The sequence below is a fragment of the Adiantum capillus-veneris genome, chromosome 7, assembly GCF_014529385.1.
Source record: "Adiantum capillus-veneris isolate H3 chromosome 7, ASM1452938v2, whole genome shotgun sequence".
NCBI lineage: Eukaryota > Viridiplantae > Streptophyta > Polypodiopsida > Polypodiales > Pteridaceae > Adiantum > Adiantum capillus-veneris.
This window is the reverse complement of record NC_140937.1, coordinates 23177367-23198271: the sequence shown is the minus strand read 5'-3', so window position 1 is coordinate 23198271 and position 20905 is coordinate 23177367. Positions and strand designations below refer to the sequence as shown.

The 20905-nt window shown below is 42.5% G+C and overlaps 1 protein-coding gene across 1 annotated transcript; it reads left to right on the top strand.

Moving 5' to 3' along the window:
- Window positions 1–10243: 10243 nt before the first annotated feature.
- LOC147453551 (uncharacterized) lies at window positions 10244–13236 on the top strand. The gene is made up of 4 exons (XM_086515717.1): window positions 10244–10810; window positions 11104–11400; window positions 11616–11865; window positions 12731–13236. The coding sequence occupies exons 1-4, from the start codon at window positions 10610–10612 to the stop codon at window positions 12883–12885; spliced, it is 903 nt and encodes a 300-aa protein (XP_086371843.1). The 5' UTR covers window positions 10244–10609; the 3' UTR covers window positions 12886–13236.
- Window positions 13237–20905: the final 7669 nt, after the last annotated feature.

The window sequence follows — 20905 nt, the reverse complement described above, 5'->3', positions numbered from 1 at the left end:
TATGTCATGCCAATGGATGAGACCACCACCCAACTGACAATTCATTGTGGCACACATAGACACGATGTGCATAGCAGTATATCCAAGACACTAATAGATAGCACCAAAATAATGGTGCAAAATATTTTGATTGTGGACCCACATGTAGGAGCCAAAAAAGGTTCAAATGTGCTTAGTGAAGAAAATTATTAAATACAACACTTCTTTGCAGCAACATTGAGGATGGAAGTTTAGGTGAGCAACAACTATTTGCAATTGCAGAAGAGTTGGGACCCTTAGTGCAAGATAATTGATATGTGCATTTGTCATTAATTGTTTTTCAATGCAAAACTCATTTCTTCTGTATATTTAGTCCTACCACTGCAAGCTTGGCAGGTTTCTAAGGTCAATGCCTGCTTCACGGGGAGATGGTGGCAAAGAGTCTTTTGACATTGATGCACTCTTTAATCTCAAGTGAGACTGCACGTATGAATTTTTCCACGATAGCAGGTTTCCTGGTCAAGGTCATGAAGGAGATAAATATTTTGTCTTCAAAATGTCCACAACATCCACTAGTGAACCAAATGAGACAAGATGGGGACGACAATCTTTGACGAGCATGGATTCAATTTGATCACACTAGACACATGAAAGATTGGCTTACGATGGTTTGTCATGTCTATGATTGAAGGTATGTGGGTAACCTTGGCAACAATGTAGGCCGCACATGACACATCCTCTGACAGTTCTTTTGCAGTATGCAGGACCTTCTCACTACTGCAACTCGTGAAATGAACGAGGAAGGTATGGAATCTCAATGTTTGTTTTGAGAGTTCCACAATGAGGTAATGATATCACATGAGTGTGAAAGAGCTGACTTCTTTGGCGGATGAAGCTCAAGAAAATTGGAATGCAATCTGAATTATTTTCAATGATGGCGGTGACAAAAATAACGTGATGAGTGGATGAGAGTGATCTTGCCTTTTCCATTGGAAGCAAAGCTTGAATCAACATACAATAAAGTATGTTGCAGAAGCTTCTCAACATATACACAAAGAAATATGTGAGAAATTGAGGCAGGTGCCAACAAAGAAGGCTGTAGCAGCAGAGGCTCGCCTAGTACGCCTATGGCGACACAATGGACATTGCATGGATCGCAACATTCGATACATAAATTTATGGCTGAGTTGGTGGGAAATTTGTATTGCACATTGGGGTGGCATTATGACATGTATAGAAAGAAGCTCTGACGGACCAGACACTCCACGAACAAATCTTGTCAAGAGCAAGCATGGTAGCTGGCTTGCGAGAGAGGGTCTCTGTATATGCATCTCATTGTATGATGCATGTAGAACCAACCTAGCAAATTCTATTCTACAAAGAACAAAGGCCATTTGTATAGCCATGGAAAACACATTGGGAAGGGCTTATTGATACAAAAGCTTTGTTGAACGCTATGGAAGCCATCCTAGTCAGGTAATAAGGACGGTGAATGAGACTACTGAGGGAACTCAACAAACACTCCACTGATAGGGGATAATGGGACGTCACGGAGGAAGAAAATACCAAGTAAAGTTATTGATATGGAAGACGATGCATCACACAGAAAAGAGTACAACTCGGTTAGCAAAGATTGTAAGAAGTGTAGCAGGCCCCGTGAGATTAACTTTGCACAAGAAAGCACATCACAAATCCCAGAACACAAGACAAATTTAGGTGGCAAGTGTGTAATGGAACACAAGGTAAATGAAGCAATGTGGGCTATACGACGAACGCCGCAAGGTAGTAGACTCACATGGAATGGCACACTAAGAGGAGGGCGAAGGTGTGGGCAGTATATTGCAGGTTCAAGCCTCGGTGTACCGGCCCCGCCTTTTGAAGGATACCAAAAGCATCCCAAAGGTGTGGTGCGATAGTGGTTTTGGTTTTTTCTGATCATATCATGCATTGCCACATAATAGACCAAAACATAGAGCCACATCCTCATCATCCACCACACATTTGGCCCGTGCATGTGGCCACCAACCTAACTAGTGATGAGGTGCAAATATTGTTTGAAAGGGGGTATCAAGTGGAGTTTAGAAATGACAAAAACTCTCTTGCAATGCCAATTTCTCCTACTCAAAACTAGACCAACACTCCTATCAGGTCAGATGATACAACCACTCCTCAAGGTATTGCACAAGCCACAATGCAGGATGGTGTGCACGTACGATATCGGTCTTCCATTTTTGAAGATGCTACACACAAGATCAGCCTAGCGCTTACGTTGAAGGCAAAGGTGGTAGAGGAGATATGTGGAGTAGATGGTGTTGAAGAGGTCTTCAAAGTAGAGACCCACGATGAAGATGGTCATGCTGGGTTATACAGTGTCTATATTTGTAAGGAGCCATCGTGCATATGCCCAGACTTCATGGATCGGGTGGCAAAGCAAAAACCTTATCTTGCATGCAAACACCTGAATTTTATTTTTTTGCGTGTGTTAGGGATAAGCTAAAATGAGAACATGTTTATCCATTAGCCTGTTCTAGCTTTTAAGGCACTTAGCCGAGGCATAACCTATCCAAGCATTGATGCGTATCATTTGACATTTCCAAATTTTTGTAGGTAGGATTAAGAAGTGAACCGTAGTACGAGTTTTTGATATGATCTTATAATGAACACATTATGGTGCACTTTTTTGCAATTATTTTGTTGATTGTGCGATAGGGTATGAGGTTGTTAAGGTGTCACATCAGCCATCTATCCACACGAATAATAAATTAGTAGTCTCCCAAATGCTATAAAAATTGGTATTGGCTTTAGTTTTTTTGTGTGACCATTCAATAACTATAGAACATTTCTCTATCTCTCCACAATGTCCAACGATCTTGAGGATAGCATGAAGTCTGCTTGGGATGCCACGGAGGCTATCCCCAATGGAGGGGCAACATAGGGAGCCGAATGGTTTTGGGAGTCAAGGTAACAATGGAAGTGTATCGCCTTTATTGAATTCGCACGGACCTCAATGCACTCCTTGATAAGCTTGAACGACAAGGGGCATCGTGTCGTTTCTTGCTGGAAGAAGGATGGAGTCATCACAGAGGAGGATGAGGGGAGACTTAAGGAGCAGCTAGGGCGCGTGGTGAATAATCTCTTACCTATAGAGGGTGGCCCTCCTACAAACCTCGGGCCTTCCAAAAAATGAATGCGATTGTACCATAGAAACTGCTACCTTACGTGCTGCAAGTAATATAAAATGTAATTTTTTCTATTATTATTGGATGTTCATCTTTTAAGTAGCCTTGTTTTTGTTGTCTTTGCAAATTTTGAAAGTTGGCATATCATTGCCTATGCCTCACGATCTATCTCCTGTGCGCGTGTGTGTGTGTGTGTGTGTGTGTGTGTTTCTTTGTCACCCTCTGTGCTCTCATCTTCTCTCTCTCACTCTATGTTTCTATCCAAGTTACCATAGTGCTTGGTGTTTGCTAGCCCACACCAAATTGTGAGTTGGTAGATGGGAAGAGAGAGAGAGAGAGAGAGAGAGAGAGAGAGAGAGAGAGAGAGAGAGAATCTTACCTTTATCAACCTACTTAAACTGTATGTCCAAATAATGATGAAAAAGCCCTAAATCTAACATACATATTTTTAATAGCTAAAGCATAATAATATGATGCATAAGAGGCATGTTGAAAACTTGAGCAAGTGTGACTAGACTAAGGTGCACCCAATTTACTATCATACGAGGTTTGCACCAACCACCATCTTGGCATTTGTCATAAAAACTAATACCTAACTAACTTATATGATTTTCTCATATTAAACTGATTGTTTAATGTGGGAGAATAAACGAGAACAATAGTTAGAATATAGACATGTGCTTATGGATCTATCTCAACACGTGGCCAAAGTCAATGGGTCCAAATGAGAGATGGTCAGTCAAAGAGCAATGCTAGCTAATGGAGCTTGAAAGACCTTAGGGTTAGCTTCATTAAAAACCTTCAAAGGTTAGTGTTAAAAGTCCTTAGACCTAGGACCTTAGGCAAACTAGGGTTGTGCTTGAGGTGGGACGGCCCAAGCTTGAGGTGCTTGTCGTGCTTGCTAACTAAGGTGCTTGTTGTGCTTACTGACTAAGGTGCTTGAGGTGATTCATGACTAAGGTCCTTGAGGGGTAAGGTGTCCAAAAGTCAACAATGATCTCTACATATGGGGGGGGGGGGGGGGGGGGGGGGGGGGGGGGCCTACAAGTAGGGGCATAAGAGAGCCACACACACACCCTCACTCAAGGGAAGCCTAGTCTAAAGAGGCAACAAGGACACATGTCATAAGGTGCCTAGAGCCTATTGGTTGACCTCTAAAGGGGTCCAATGAGAATTTAGTTATTTGATTAATTGTTTAAAGCAATTATCAAGCCCTCTCTCTCAAAGGGGAAAGGAGGAAACTTGTCTTAATGCTAGCATGGTTGCTTAATATGACCCAAACTCTGTTTCACTAGGCTTGAGAGAGCTAATGAGCTTCAAGCACAAGGCCAAAAAGAGGGGGTCGACGATGCAACTTGGGGGCTAGCTTGGGGGAGTATACTCTTTCTCACACACACATACGCATGCTCATTCTCACTTGGTGAAAGTGCAAGAACTCCATCTCCTTCTCCAAGCTTGTTGGAAAGTTGAGAGCCTACACCAACACTCTTGGCTATGGAATGCAAATCCAACCAAGAGCCATGCTTCAATCTTAAGCTTGCCATGTTCTCCATCGTCATTACTATGCTATTATGCTATGCTAAGCAAGAAGAGTTATGATAAGTGAGGAACTATTTCTTTCTCGTATGAATGTTTCTTCTTCCTCTTCCCTACCCTCATTCCTTGCTAGCTCTCTCCACCTTTGAAGGTGTTTGAGGTCTTGGGACTGAGGCCCGGGACAAGTTAACGCTTTCAGTTAGCTAAGTTACGGTCATAATTGTGGTGCATGACGCTCTCTATCTTCATTGCACCATCAAGGTCTTAAGGAACACAAAGCTTGTACTGTATCAAGTCTCTCTTTATGGGAGAAATTATAATACAAAAGCCTTTTGGAGGGGGGATCGGCTCCACATAAATCCGGTCCTCAACTGTTGTCAAGTTCTCTAATTCTCTCTCTTGCAAAAGTATTGTTCATGCCAAGTTAATTGAGTATTATGGTTAAGTTGCTACCACTAATTAAGTTCACCCTCTATGTTCTCAAAGTAGTATCATAAAAATGCTCACTTTAGTTCTCTTAATTCCGCTATTCTCAATGTTCATAGGTCATTTCCATTACACTGGTATCAAAGCTATTGGTTTCTCTTTTCTTGCTTAAGAAGAGAGGTCCTTAAGTTGTTCATGAAAGGTTGGAACTGTTCATTACAATAGGGTAAGTGGGACATGGATCTATTATCTTGGTTGAAAAGGACTTAATTCGAGGTACACCGTTGGGAACTATAGTCTTAATAATGGAGTCTCTCGGGGCTTGCCTTTGGCTTAACCATTATTGAGCTACTAACAAGCTGAATAGGAACCATAATCAACCGAGCAATGTTAGACCCTCTCCACTAGTCTTTGCAATCAACAGTCTCTAAACCACGGGTGTGGCTGCTTGAGAACTAATTTTCAAAGGTAAAGAAGAGTAGCGACTAAGGTTTTTGAGGTTACCAAAGCACAAAGCAATTTATACATAAGTTTCATTAGCATGGCTGACAATAATCAAGAGAGTAGAATGAATATTGACAACTTTGATTTTGCACATGGAGGTGCTACTGATGATGCCCCGATGTTTGTTAACTATCTTGCTACTAGGTTGCAACAAGCTATGGGCAACCCCGCTTTGCAAGCCAAAGTTACCCAACAACTTCGTGCTTATGGGTTTTTCCTACCTCTCCAAGAGGAGAGAGAGCTTAGGAAGCCTCTTGATGAGACTCCCTGAAGAAGACTCTCTCCCATAAGAGAGGAGAAATCCAAAGAACAAGAAAGAAGTGAATCACTAAGTTCCTTTGAAGAGACGACGGTCTAGATGATCACCAACTCCTCCCAAGAGGAAAATATCATCCTATAGTCTTTCTCCTCATCACTCTGAAAGGGAAGAGAGGAAACAAAGGAAGAAAAAGGCAAGACAGAGGTCACCCTCTTCTCCTTCTTCTTCACCTTCCTCCTCTTCCAACGAAAGCAGCAGATATTCTCCTAGAGAATACAAGAGGAGAGGACATCACAAATCCTAGCCCTGCTTAAAGAAGGTCCCAAAAGCTTAAGAAGTTCAAAGAGGGAGGAAAGTGTATCTCTTTTCTCACCTATGAAGGCACTTTGGTGTTACTGACAAAGTATTGGCCTTCATATAGCAATTTGATGCAGCCTTTGGAGATGAGGGCTTCACAGAGTCCTCCAAGCTACGCCATGTAGCTATGCACTTCCAGAAATCTGCTCGTCAATGGTGGGCTAGCCTTCGTGGCAATGGCGAAGCCCCAAAGACATGGAAAAGTCTACGAGTTTCCATCATGAAGCAATTCCTTGCAAGTGATGCAAAGGATAAAGTGCTCATTGAACGTCGGAGTTTAAAGCTGCTCTCCAATAAGTCTATCCAGAAATATGTAGACAAGTTTTGGAATTTACATCTCAAAGCTACAACCTTTCAAAGAATAGACTTTGCCGAGCAAAACCAACAATTTTGTGTGGGATTACCTGAAGAAATGGCCGAGTACATCAACTCCCAACAACCTGGCTCTATCAACGAAGTCATCCACCACACTATGTTTGCATCTCATAACAATTTCCAACAAGGGGCAAAAAGGAATGCCAAGCCATGGAAAATAAAGATAAAAATGACGGAAAGGGGTAGCCCAAGGCAATTCCAACAACAACAACAAGACCAAGGAGAAAGGAGTTTACAAAGGTAAAAAAAAACTCTCTCCTGAAGAGCTAGAGGATTTTTGCAAAGGATCACAAATGATTTAAGTGTGGGGAGCAAAGACATGGCTATCATTCTTGCCCCAAAATAAATGCCCACAATGAGACTCCTAGAGCTTCCATGGTCGAAGCTCCAAAAGAGGATGCTCATTGCAAAGGATCGTCCCTTTCATATGTTTGGGGGAAGGTGAGGGAGCATGATACCTTCATCCTATTTGATCATGGCTCTACTCACAACTTCATGTAAACGGGGTTGGCCACAGAGCTAGGCATACAAGCTTTTGAGATGGGAGATACCGTAAATGTCGATGGGGATTTCAAGGGACAACAAGCCTCCGTTACTCCCTTGATTGGGAAGTTGAGGCTTCATGTCCAAAGCTACGTCGACAAAGAAGACTTTTTCATCTCTCCTCTCCCACATGAGCTTGTTATCCTAGGGTCACCATGGTTCAACCGCATGGCTGCCAACATGAAGTTCCTTGAAAGGAGAATCTACTTCACCTACAGGGAAAAGAGCATGTATATAGATGCTAGCGAGTCCGGTTGTACTATACCACTTGTCTTTTGATAAGTCAATGAAAAGCTCAATTTCCTCGTACATGATTTTTGTCAAAGAGTCCCCCCCCCCCCTGCGAGGTTCAACAACACATTGTTTAGCCCTAATTTTCCTCGATTAGGCCTCTTCCAGCAATATTGAAAACAAAACGACCAAAGTTTACATCATCAGGTTTACTCTCTGTCACAAGCATAAAGGTGGAGGCAAAAGATTGATCTCACATATCGCAATTAACTACTCATTAAGATTTTTAATCCTCATAAGAAATACGTCCATATCATCCCTATCATGCATAATCTCGTGTTACCATATGCAATACACTCTCTCTTGTGTGCCTTGAGCTTCTTCATCTTATCCAAGTTGTGCGCTCATCTCTGCAACCCTAGTTCGAACATCTTGGACTCAGCTAGCTCCTTACATACGGAAGCAACTTATGTCAAATTTGTACATGCATTTAAAGAAGCAAGCCTATCCCATGTCTACTTTGTTGTTTGTGTTGAGCGATTGCTTGGAGTAATGGAACACTTAATAGAAAGTGAAATCAATGCACGAGCTTGCGCATCCCCACATCCCACTGAGCTTGATCAACAACAGACTCAACAATAGACAAAACAACTATAGTAGGAGAATTACTAAAACCTACACATTTATTCATAGATTTTGGCCTTACATCATAATCATACCCTTTGCAAGAAGGACATGTTGCATCATGTATGCTCAAAGTGGGTAGTTGTCCCCATCCAGTTTGTCCTCCACAGACAACATGTGGAAAATATCATTATTGTTAGCTATGGCCGGTGACTCCATCTGATGGAAGAATTACGTGTATCAAACTACATAAAACCAACCTGAGCTATATAGCACACAACCCACACTGGACTACAAAGTTTCTGTTATCATTGAATATGTATTGTCAAAAACCTGCAAAAAAGCGCAAATTGCATGCACAATATGCCAATAGTGGAAATGAAGGTCGAAATGAGTCCAATCAATTTTGGTAGCCCAAAAATGAAAGATTTGTCTCAAAGGTTATGTTGCCTTGAAATGCTCACCCAAAAACACCTTAATCGCAGAACGTGAGCCACAAGGTTGTTGACGATGCTGCCTTGGATGTCAAAGCTCGTTTTCATACTAATTGTTGGAAATACGACTATAGGAATGTACACAAGGATCAAGAAGGTGAAGGAGAAGCTCAACAGCACACAACACATGAAGTAGCATTACTAAGTGTACCAATACAAAAATAAAGTATGCCTTAGAGTGATGGGTGTATTACAAACTAGGGGAAAAATACCTCCTAAAGACGGGAAAAAGTGTCCAGATGGTCCTAAGTGTATTCACACATATCACTACCAAATTATGGTAGCATAATATTTACTTAAAATTTTCATTTCGAGTGGGGTATGTACCTCTCTCTTATACACGTCGTTTGCAGGGAGAGACTTAAATTGCCATCGTGGCATATCTCTACTTGATAAGAAACATGTACACTTTTACATGTGAAAAGACCTCGTTTCAAGCTTTAATATGTGCAAGTTCCATATTTTTAAATGGTTATGTGAGGAAGATGTACGTGTCCTTAATTTGGCACTCTTTAATCTTAGTACCTTGTAGGGCTCCCCCATACACCCCTTTTTAAGGGCCATTTAGCTCCGTGAAGGCAACGGCCTAAAAACCACCTACAAGCCATATAAACAGTGCTTCACAAATTGCGCGGGGGCGGGGGGGGGGGGGGGGGGCAAAAGAGAGCGCGTTCGCACAAGCAGGGGTTAACCATTTCTACATGAGCAAAGCAAACGCTGTCGATGGGGTGTAACTCTAATGATTTTGGCAGAGTTACGAACTCCTCTCTCTACTCCCGTCACTCTCAAGCAAACAAACATGCAAAATTCACACAATGTAGCATGCTAACAAAATTGTTGCCGTCAACTCAACGATGCCAATTGATGTGCAAAACCCTTCACAGTCGCCAAGTGCCAATTAATAGGTTTTCTTGGGGTGTGTTTGGTTTAGTTCTAACGCCCTAGACCAAAGAGTGTAAGTGCGTTTCGATGAAAGGGCAGTCCCTTTGAGGTCTTTAATTATCCTTCCGCCTACTAAGCATTTTTTGGTGGATTGGCTATCCACTCTCACCCGTTCAATGGCCAGACCCGCTTCGAACCCACGACTTCTTGGGGTGTGTTTGGTTTAGTTCTAAAGTCCACCAATTAAGGCTATGGTCACACGAGGCTTATTTATCAATTATTTGAACAAATAACTAAGCCTCATTCTTGGTCGCACACAAAAAGGAGCACTAAATGAATAACTATGCCCACCCTTTGTAACCATGCATATTTCGGCATACTTGTGAAGTTTAAAGCTTAGTTGGCAGGATGAATGAATAACTAAGCCTAGCGTGACCATGCAAGAGGGTTAGTTATTCATTTAATGCTCTGCATGGGCCTCGCGTGACCATAGCCTAACAGGTTTTCTTCGCTAGCAAGTTGTAGCTCAAGGGCCCTCCATAAGTCTCGTTAATGGGCTTATGGGGGAGCCCTCTTACCCTTATTATTTTATCCATTGCGTGGGTCCAACGAAACCTTTATGTGGGAACGGCGGCTGGACTACAAACGGACACTTGATTTCCCGCCCTACGGAGACGAAAGCATACGTGTCAAAATCATATTGGTTCAAAGAGGTATAGTCTACGTGTTCAAGACACGATTGGTGGGCGTGTGAAGAAGCATGACCGTCGATCACGGGACGATTGTAGGGCCCAGATCCAATGAGCTCACGTTTTTGAGTTCGTGCGAAAAGGAGGGAAAGGCTTCCATTTCGATGCAGGATTTAAGGGCAGGTTAGCGCAATTCAGGGTTTTTGTGAAATCAAGATTAGGGTTTCCATCACCGTCCGTCTCCTGTTCTGTCAAGTCCCCCTGCTCTTCACACTCCCTCTTCATTAGAACGTGGACTCTCTCGGTACAAGAGTTGCCTCGCAGAGTAGCTGCGTGTGCTTATGTAGCTCAAGCGTGCCTCTTGCAACGAAGTGTGGCCATAGCGCTCACTGAAAGACAGCTTCAAGCTATGTTGGAGTGCAGTCCTACTGCATTTTGATGGGGAGCTTCTCTTCTTTGCTTTTGCGCAGGCTTTGGGAGTAAAGGTACCTGCCTCTGAGTAATTTGTTTTTGGAAGTTGCAAGTCGGAATATGGGAACGACTAGATGGGGACTTGAGAGATCTACCGAGCCATTGTTTGCGCGAATAGCGAAGGGGGAGAGAGATGGTGAAGAAGAGGATCATATGGCGGGACTGGTACAGCGGATAGCTCACTCTATGCTTGATGAGGAAGAAGACGATGACGGACGAAGCAAGGCTAAGAGCGTCTGGGAGTTGCAATTTGAGGCTCAGGTACTTATTTCCTGCGTTTCGTTTCTGGCGTAACCTGACCTGTTGTCGAGGCTTTTGGGAAATTTTTCTTGTTTTGAGAGCTCCTCGCCATGCCCGCAGTTTTCTTCTTGACCGTTGTCTGCACAGGGGGCCGATGCTTGCAATTCTTATGTTTTCTTTGAAATTTTGGTTTCTTGCCCCTTTTCCGTGTGGCTGGCCCTTGGTCGTTTTCATTCTTCAGTTGATTCTTGCCGCGCGTTTAATTCCCATGTTTTTAGCAAGAAAAATGTGATTCTTTTTCTCTTGCAATGAAGGCTGCTCCAAGCATTTGGGACAAGAGAATCACAGACAACGCTGGAGCACGTCCCTTACCGGCATGTAAGAGGGAAGAGAGTGAAGCAATGGAGCTTCTGTACATGGAGCTTGTGAGGTTGAAGATGGAAGAGTTGGCTGTAGCGCAGCACCAACTCTCCCTGTATCAAAAGGCTCTCATGGATGCTAGACAGACTCATCAACCTGTTTTTGCATCAATGGTTGGCCTCTCTAACATGGCTCCAAGTTTGATTTTCGAGGAGCCGCAACAGCATACTCTGGATACGTCGTACAGCTCGGTAGGAGTCCCATTTATGTTGCTTTATTTGCGTTTTTAGTGTTTTTCTCAAGCAGATCTGTGCAATGTATGGGCTATGTTTGGGTGACTGAAGCTGTCATTCCATTTAAGGGAGACAGTGCAAGATGTGGTTTTTGTGTCTGATAAGAGCCATCATGTTTTGTGTTTCTCGTCATGTGTCCACTAAAACCCATTCTTACAACGCTCTACTATCAGTCTCCACAGCCACTTCAGGGCCCAACTGTGGGAGGGAGTGAATGGGTACGCTCAAACATGATGCACTGTCACAGCAGAGAGCAACAGCCAGGGCCTCCGGGGGTTCACCCCTCTGGGCAGTACCCAGCAAGAGCAGTCACATCTTTCGGAGCACCCACTCTACGTGAATCAGGAGGCACTGGTGTCTTCCTACCTCGTTGCAGAACAGGTGCCCGCCAGTTACGCATTCTGGAAAGCAAGCGAAAGCCTGGTTAGTATTATGCTGTATCTCAATGTTATCCCTGAATTTTCTGCATTGCACGTGGTGGTTGTAACTACATGGTATTTTCTAGTGGTATTAGAGCTTAAAGAGGGTTGGCGCATTGCTAATCTATCAAGACCAATGGCAATTGGGTAGTGGAATTCTCTCATTGAATTATGTTATCATGGAACAAGTGCAATTATGTTCTCGAATAGCCTTGGTTAATTAAGCTTTGATTAGAGTAGTTTAGGCTATTTCCATGTGCACAATGAATCCCAACTTGGTTCAATCCATTCTCTTTAATTGAATTTACTTATCATTTTAATTATCAAATTATCTGAACTTTAGATTGGATCCTTGTGTGAATGATAATCTGTTTTATCTGTGTTCATTAGGGCATTTTTTCAAATTAGTGACACCCATCTTGTGTATGTGAAGCTACATTGTTTAATGAGGAATAATTGCAGTTTATGCGAGTTTTTATCTACTGCATGTAGTTGGTTTTCTGTCTATGTGAGCTGTTACCTAATGCAGGTAGGCATATGTTACATGAGTAGTCCGTTTAGATTAGATGTCAAGGCACTGGCGTAGTGCAGTTTGTTGGCAGTGCAGATTCGCTGCTGGATAATTTAGTGGGGAGTAGCGCTAGGGCTTCCAGAGGATAATTAGAAGCTGAGTAGCTTGTTCCGTCCATTGCTCCTTCATCCAGGACAGATGGACAGAATTACAAACTTTGTCATGCGTCTTGTATACAAGCTATTGCACTGTGTTTCAAACCTGACAGTTGGAGCTTAAGATGTCCTACATTATTGAATGATCTGAGGCAATATCTCAAGTCAAATTTGTCTCACGAGAGAGATCTTGTTTTTTGCAGACCTGCACTTTTCGGATTCAACTCGTTGTGCAAAATCGGTGCTCCCCAACAAGAGAAAGGAAGATGTGGGCAGGCCTTCACTGCAGTATGCTTCCTATCCACCCATGCAGGAAGTGACACCAGAGGTTAGTCTGCCCACAGAATGGACCTACTAACTTGACAAAACTTGGACAACAGATGTATATAGTGTTCTAGTAGCTTGCTGACCACCATCAAGCATCTGTATTGACGAGACATAACACCGAATGCTACTTACTAATAACAGTTTGACTTGGTAGTGCTCCGATGAAATAGGGAGCCGTCTACCTGTACCGAATAAGCCATATACTTATCTACATGTATAAGTAGAAGTAGAAACATTGAGTAGGTATGGGATAATCTCAGCAAATCCAGCTGGATTATGGGTTTGTGAAAGGTTTCTTCGGCTCTATGCAACCCTTCCCCTCTCGCTATGTTTTGTACGTAATGGTTTATTTTAAAGCAAACCCTAAGATTTGTTGTCACAAGTGCCTCAACAAAGATTCACTAGTTGCTGTGTCCTCATTAAGATTAATCAGAGGGAAAGGTCAAAGATTTGGAATGGTTCAGAGTTTAGGCTTTATGGGGTATTACCGAGATGTATGGAGCATTACTAACGGTTATTGGGCATTTCCAAGGTTTAGCAGAGATGAATATATGTAATACTGAGATAGAAGAAAGGGTTTTTTAACGCTACTACTGGCAGCTCTTTTTGTTTATTCCATCTTCGTACCTACTAGCTTGAGGTCTACCTTGAACTCATTAAACAATGAAGGTTTGGAGCTATGAACTCTTCCCATTCCGTCTGACGGACTTGAGTCGACGCCCTAGACCAGCACCGCGAGCAATCACGTTGTGCAGAAACTCCTTGCAATTTTTGAATGAAAAGTATAAACTTTGCTTGCACTCCTCCGCAGCCCTTATTGCTCCTACCTGCGCCTTCTCCTTCTCCTTCTCCTTGCTTGACGACGACCACTCATTTTTTTGTCACGCTCATGGCTTCCCTTGCCCGATTGTCTCACGCCTGCTCCACCGTGATCTCCCTCCTAGCGAGGGATTTTTACCATTGCCCCCAGCTGATGTCCCTACAACATTTACCAAAAAGTATATTGTAAGCAGCGTGGTGGATTGTGCGGAAAGATTCTAGTCTTTACACCACATGGTTTTGCATGGAAGGTTGCTCCATAATCTTTTGGCATGAAGATTGTAGATCTCGTCTACAATGCGGGAACGGGGGTTTGAACTTCGTATGATAACATGTTTTCCTAGGACATTAGTCCGAAGGATTTTGTGTCTTGTAGAAATTGCAGAAGCGTAGGTCTTTGCAGTGCGACATGTTTTTGAAACACGTTTCCAACAGATTCAATAATGCTGTCAGAAGCATGAGAAAGAAAAAAGCCTTATGCGTACAGTATGAGCGATTAGGTCAGTTTCCTTCCAGTTAAAGCATGAAAAGCATGAATGTAGTGTCCTACTGCGGAGAAATGGTGACGAGCAAAAGAACAGGAGAAAATCCTCGTGAAAATTCACATTCCTTATCAAATGCTCAAACATCCCTGCTCTCCGAACTCCTCATGGGATTCGTAATATAACTTCTTGAATCATTTTTGGGCTCGGGACTTGCCAAAGGCGAAGTTCATTCGATTGTCGTCAAAATTGTCCCACGCGGCTCTCAACTTCTGCCGGTCTCCACATGGTCACAATTATTTTTGGGGAATGGGCACTTGAGGCCCATTCCCGGCAGTGAAGTGGCCTTGACGAGGGGAGCCAGTCATCGAGCTGCTATTGCACCTGATGGTATTGACAGCGCTGTTGAGCCGAGCGCAGATGGTAGTGACAGTTTTGATGTAGGCCTTGTTGAGATTGTGCGCAGATTCCTGCTGCTGATCTGTCACGCAGTGATTGTATCACCCCCTAAAAATTCTTGAGCTGATGTGCAGCATGCCACGAATTCATTGGACAAGATGAAAAAAATTAGGGTTGCTGCGTGCATCTAGCGGATTGCATGGGTGCATTCCGTTGAGGAATCGTCACTAGACGAAGGGCCAAGACGAAGGACCTCGATGGGGTAGGGAATGGTCGATTATGGGAATTGGTGATTTGAGGACCACTCCCTGTCGTCAAGCGTTCAAGGGAGGGGGGCCACAAAGTTGCACAGTTATGAGCAGGTACAATCGCACATGCTGTCAGCAGCAAGTAAAGGTGCACAACGAGTAATTGCGTATGGCAAGGTGTCTTGCAACCATTAGCCTTGCTCATTATGGGTCTTGCAGATTTTTCGCCAACTGAGGTGTCTAATAGTTGATCCCTCCGTAGACACGCGAATGGCAAGAGTTAGGTGTTTTGGTTGGCTTTTTCTAAGGTAAAATCCTCAATAACAAGCTGCCCATGGAAGTGGGCACTCGATTGGCCTTTGCATGAGTACACAAGTGTGCCAACTGGAGGACATGAAAGCTCAAGTGGTTGGGTGTTTTAGATCAATGAATTTTGTATCCAAACCGTCCGATTATGTGTTCGAAGCGCCATTGCGTATTGGCCCCTTTATGTCCGCATGTGGTTTGCTTCCCAGCCCTTTTTTTGATACACAAAAAAAAGTTGCTTGCTGGCGTTTCTTGCTACACTCCACAACCAAAGTTGCGTTTTTTGTTGTAGATTTTGGTGGACAAGAGCTTTTCAATGAGCACTTTGCCGCTTGATTCCATCCGGGCATGCATAGAGATCACATCACACCAAGTTAGGTGGACTCCTTTTGGGGGTATTACACTAAAGCTTCAGAGATGAAGTTGGTGAAGGTTGGATACCTTGTTGATTATTGAGATTTCAAAACTAAAAAACAATTTCCCACTGCACGTTTTTTTTTTTTGGGTTTTGTTTCGAATGCCGTCGATATCATCTGTTTTTTTCTCACACATTCACGCATTTTAAGCCCCCCTTCCTTTTTTTTTTTGGCGCTTGTTTGTTGTCCTAAAGATTTCAACATTTCTCATGGAGGAAGATGGGGTGTAAAGGGCATCATGAGATTTCATGCACGCTGGTGATGATGAGAGCGAGAGGACGGGGAATCTAACGAGGTACACTCCCATGTTGAAGCTTCGAAAAAGCAGCGGAATTCCGAGGACCATAATGCATGTTTATTATTGTAACGCTATGCGATTTGCCTCAATCGTGGGGTCTGTTTAGTGTGTGCACGTGCGTGCGCGAGAGAGAGAGAGAGAAAGAGAGGGAGGGAGATGCTTCTTTCACGTTGCTCCCACTCCCTTGGAGGGCGCAAAGATCTTCCTCAGAAAGCGGTGATACAATGCTTTTGAGAAATATGTCCCTCACCTACACATGTATGTAATCCCACCTACACATTTTGAAACTTGAAGTGAAGGTGTGAAACTTTACAAAATTTAAAGATATTTAGTGTAATTCAATGAAAATACCTTCAAATTTCATCAGAATTTATCTTCTATTTTCTCATATGTAGATTTGTATAGTTTTTTTTTTGAGCACTAGTATCTCTCGTTTCCCCCACCTAAAAAAGAGGGATCGCTTCTTTCCTTTACAATGCAAGACTCATGAATATCGTGCTCATTTCTAAATCAAACCAGACCGTAGATTGACATGTGTGCTTAGTCGGCTTCTCTTAAACTAGCACACACTTTGATCATTGCAACTACCTTAGTACAATGAGTGAACCACCCTCAAAGAAGAAGAATGAAATCCTAGATAGCAACAAACTTTGTAAGCGAGAACCTTGTAATATTGTATTTAATGGAAATGGCCTATGAACTTTAAGAGTAGAGGAATTATGAAAATTAAAGAAAACACTTTTGTGAGATTATTTCGAAAGTATTTGGTTAAAGGTTTAAATAACTTTTTTTTGTACATTTTTATACTTTGTTCAGGTTCATATTGAACTTGGATACATTTTTTAAAGGTTACTTATAATAAAAGTGAAAAAACCCAAAACTCACTTATTAAGTGTTTTCAAAAAACGTGAGCCTTCTTTCTTTTCCTTATCGTTCTGCTAGCGCTTTCTCTCCTGTTGGCTTTCGCCACCCCTCTTTGCATACACACTGCACTTCTTCCTGTGCTCTTTTACTTGCACACACCGTCGCACGTTCAACAACTGGTATCAGAGCCAGATTAGGGTTTCAGAAGCTTTGTGCAGGTGGTTGGACAACAGGCAAAAGGCATCTCTCGCGTCAAATTTTCGCTTTCATCGCGAAGCCCATTGCTTTCGGTGTTACTTAAGGTGGTTAGGGTTTTCAAAACAGCCTAAAACAGGTTGAAATTAGGTCAAAACAGTTAAAAATCAGAAAATTATAGGTCATAACAGCAAAACACAGGTGTTCTAAATCGATTCCCGTGAATGTTCTTGCTTTTTTCACTCAAAATAGGTCCATTTGATGCAAATTGATGCATCAAAACAGTAAATTTGCAGAAAATTCAGAATTGGATTGTTTTTATGTACACAAATTGAGGTTTATGTACGTCTTTTGTGGGTTTATGTAAGTACGCATTGGGGATACTTATTAATTGTTGAAATTTTCAGCAGATTGTATGCAACGTGCGGTACATTGTGATCACTGAAAATTTTCAGATTTTGTGTAGACACTTTCTGTTGCATTTTTTTCCATGCAAATGGCCTCTACTTCCTCGTCGTCTGATACCAAGAGCTTGATGGAAATCAAGCGATTTGACGGTACAGGTTTCGACCTATGGCACGACAGGATGCAGGGGATTTTGTTCCTCAAGGATTGTGAGGACGTCCTTTTGGTTGTAAAGCTTGAGGATATGCCGGATGAGGATTGGGCCAAGCTCAACAAGAGGGCAAAGATCTATATCAAAATGGCTGTGACCGACGACATTCTGGTGGACATAAAGGGCTTGGACACTGCACATGCAATTTGGCATAAGTTGAAGGCCATTTATGAAAATGCCACCCCTGTGAATCAGGTGCATTTGATGCGCAAACTGGTGAACATGATGCTTGACGAAGCCAAGTCGGCTTCTGAGCACTTAAGTGCTTTCACCAGTGTTATGACTCACCTACAGGATACTGGGCTTCAACCTTTTGATGACAAGTTGAAAGCCATATTTTTGTTGATGACTTTGCCAGACTCTTGGGAAACGCTTGTGGTTTCTTTGAGTAATAGCCTCAACCTCACATATGATGGAGTGCGAGGCTTCATCTCAAATGAGGAAATTCGATGCAAGTCTAGTGGTGGAGAAGGTGACAGCACTACTTACAATGCGAGAGGCAGAAGTCAGAAGCAAAATACAGGTACCAAGACTCAAAACAGGAGCAAAAGCAAGTCTAGGGATAAGGATGTGACTTGTTGGCAGAAAAGGCCATAAGAAGCCAGATTGCAGGTATTTCAAGAAAGAGCAGGAAAGAAAGAAGGAATCACAGGAGAAGAAGAAGACAGAGGATAAGAAAGGGGAAAAATCAGCAGGTACCTCCTCCAAGGATTCGGAGACTGTCAATGTATCCTCTAGTGTGGTTATCACAGAGTTATCCGACAGTGAGGAGATCTTGGTTGCAGCTTCATGTCCCTCAGATTTTGTTGTAGCAAATGCAGAAGACATGCTTATCTCACGTAGATATGTCATTGATGCATTGCTAAGTGCAAATGATGGCCTTATACAGTCTTGGATAGTAGACTCGGGTGCCTCATTTCATGTGACTCCATCTGTGGAGTGTTTTGCTTCTTATCATGCAGACAAGTATGGCAAGGTTTACCTTGGGGATAACCATGCTTCTGACATTGAAGGAATGGGCACTGTGCGCTTGGCATTAAACAATGGCCAAGAGTTTATGCTTAAAGATGTAAGGTATGTACCAGGCATAAAGAAGAGTCTATTGTCTGTAGGTCATATGGATGCACAGGGTTATACAACCATTTTTGATGGGCGTTTATGGAAGTTGCTTAAGGGATCAATGCTCATTGTCAAGGGATGCAAGAGTGGTACATTGTACTATTTACATGGCAAAGCTTTGCCTGGCAAGTTTCTTGCAGTGGCCGAAGTTGCTTCTCATTTGGAGTTGTGGTACAAAAGACTTGGCCATATGAGCCAGAAGGGACTTGATGTGCTCTCCTCTTTGAAGAGGGTTGATGTAAAGGGCACCAACTTAGATTTTTGTAATGACTGTTTGTATGGTAAACAAAAGAAGTCTTCTTATTATTCTGGTGTCTCGCGCAAAGCTAAAGCTCTTGATTTAATTCACTCCGATGTATGTTCAAGGGATGTAAGAGTGGTACATTGTACTATTTACATGGCAAAGCTTTGCCTGGCAAGTTTCTTGCAGTGGCGGAAGTTGCTTCTCATTTGGAGTTGTGGTACAAAAGACTTGGCTATATGAGCCAGAAGGGACTTGATGTGCTCTCCTCTTTGAAGAGGGTTGATGTAAAGGGCACCAAGTTAGATTTTTGTAATGACTGTTTGTATGGTAAACAAAAGAAGTCTTCTTATTATTCTGGTGTCTCGTGCAAAGCTAAAGCTCTTGATTTAATTCACTCCGATGTATGTTCAATGCCTGTTAAGTCTTTTGGTGGTGCATCATACTTTGTTACATTCATTGATGATTGCACTAGGAAAGGCTGGGCATATTTGTTAAAGAATAAGAGTGAGACATTTAATGCATTTAAAAGGTTTCATGCTTTTGTGACCACGCAAAAGGGTAGTAAGCTTAAATGTCTGAGATCTGACAATGGGGGGGAGTACACGGTTGCTGAATTTCAACGTTATTGCGAAGAATATGGGATTAAAAGGGAGTTGACAGCCCCTTATAATCCATCTTCTAATGGTGTGGCTGAGAGGTATAACCGTACTTTATGTGAGAGAGTGCATTGCATGTTGTCCACGGCTAATCTCCTTCATGGGTTTTGGGGAGAGGCTTTGAAAACTGCGGTTCATGTATGTAATCACTCTCCTAACAGTACGCTGAAAAATGACATTCCAGAGGAGTTTGGTATGGCAAACCTGCCTCTTATGATCATTTGAGAGTGTTTGGCTGTGAGGCTTTTGTCCATGTTCGTAATGACTTGAAGACAAAGCTAGATGCCAAGTCCATCCAAGGACTCTTTCTAGGTTATGGGGAAGAGGGTGAAATGGGCTACAGGATATGGTTGCCTCAGTTTAAGAGGGTAGTACGCAGCCGAGATGTAGTGTCCAATAAGGCTAAATTGCTGAAAAATGCTACATCTTCTCAAATTGACAAGAAATCGGTCAAATTTCAGTCTCTCTTGCCACCTATTGATGTTGAAAAAGAGCCTCAGGATGCATTACCGTAAGCTGAAATTGATAATCAGCCGGTTAACCTTGAGCCAGAAGAGGTAGGACATGATTTAGATGCTCCAAATGAGGATGGACAACCACCTGTCATGGCTGAAAATGATTGTCAGCAGCATGAGCATGCTGAAAATGAGTTGCCTCCTGATGTAGAACCTGTGCCTGAGAATGTAGATCATTGGGTATGCAGGTCTACTCGTGTCAGAAGGTTGATACAGCGCTTTGACCCCTCTTTGTATCATGTTATGTTGACAGATGAGGGAGAGCCTCTTACATATAAAGAGGCAAAATCATGTGAGTTAAGCAGTAAGTGGAAGCTTGCGATGCAAGAGGAAATCAAATCTTTGCATGCAAACAATACTTGGGATCTTGTGCCATTGCCTAAAGGAAGAAAGGATCTTCCTAACAAATGGGTTTACAAGGTCAAATGTATTGATGGAAAGCCCAAGTATAAAGCAAGGTTAGTTGCCAAAGGGTATGCACAGAAAGAGGGGATTGACTTTCAAGAGATCTTTTCTCCTGTTGTAAAGCTTACGACATTGTGTGTCCTTTTTGCTCTCGCTGCAGTTCTTGACTTAGAATTGAATCAAATGGATGTAAAAACAGCTTTTCTTCATGGTGACATTGATGAAGATATCTACATGAAGCAACCTGAGGGTTTTGTAGTTCTTGATAGAAAGTAACTTGTATGTAAACTAAGAAGGGCACTGTATGGTTTTAGGCAGTCATCATGTCAGTGGTACAAAAAGTTTGATACTTTTATGCTGTCTCAAGGCTTTAAACGCAGCCATTCAGACCATTGTTTGTATACAAAGAAGGATAATGATGGAAATCCTATAATGCTTGTGCTATATGTAGATGATATGTTGATTGCTG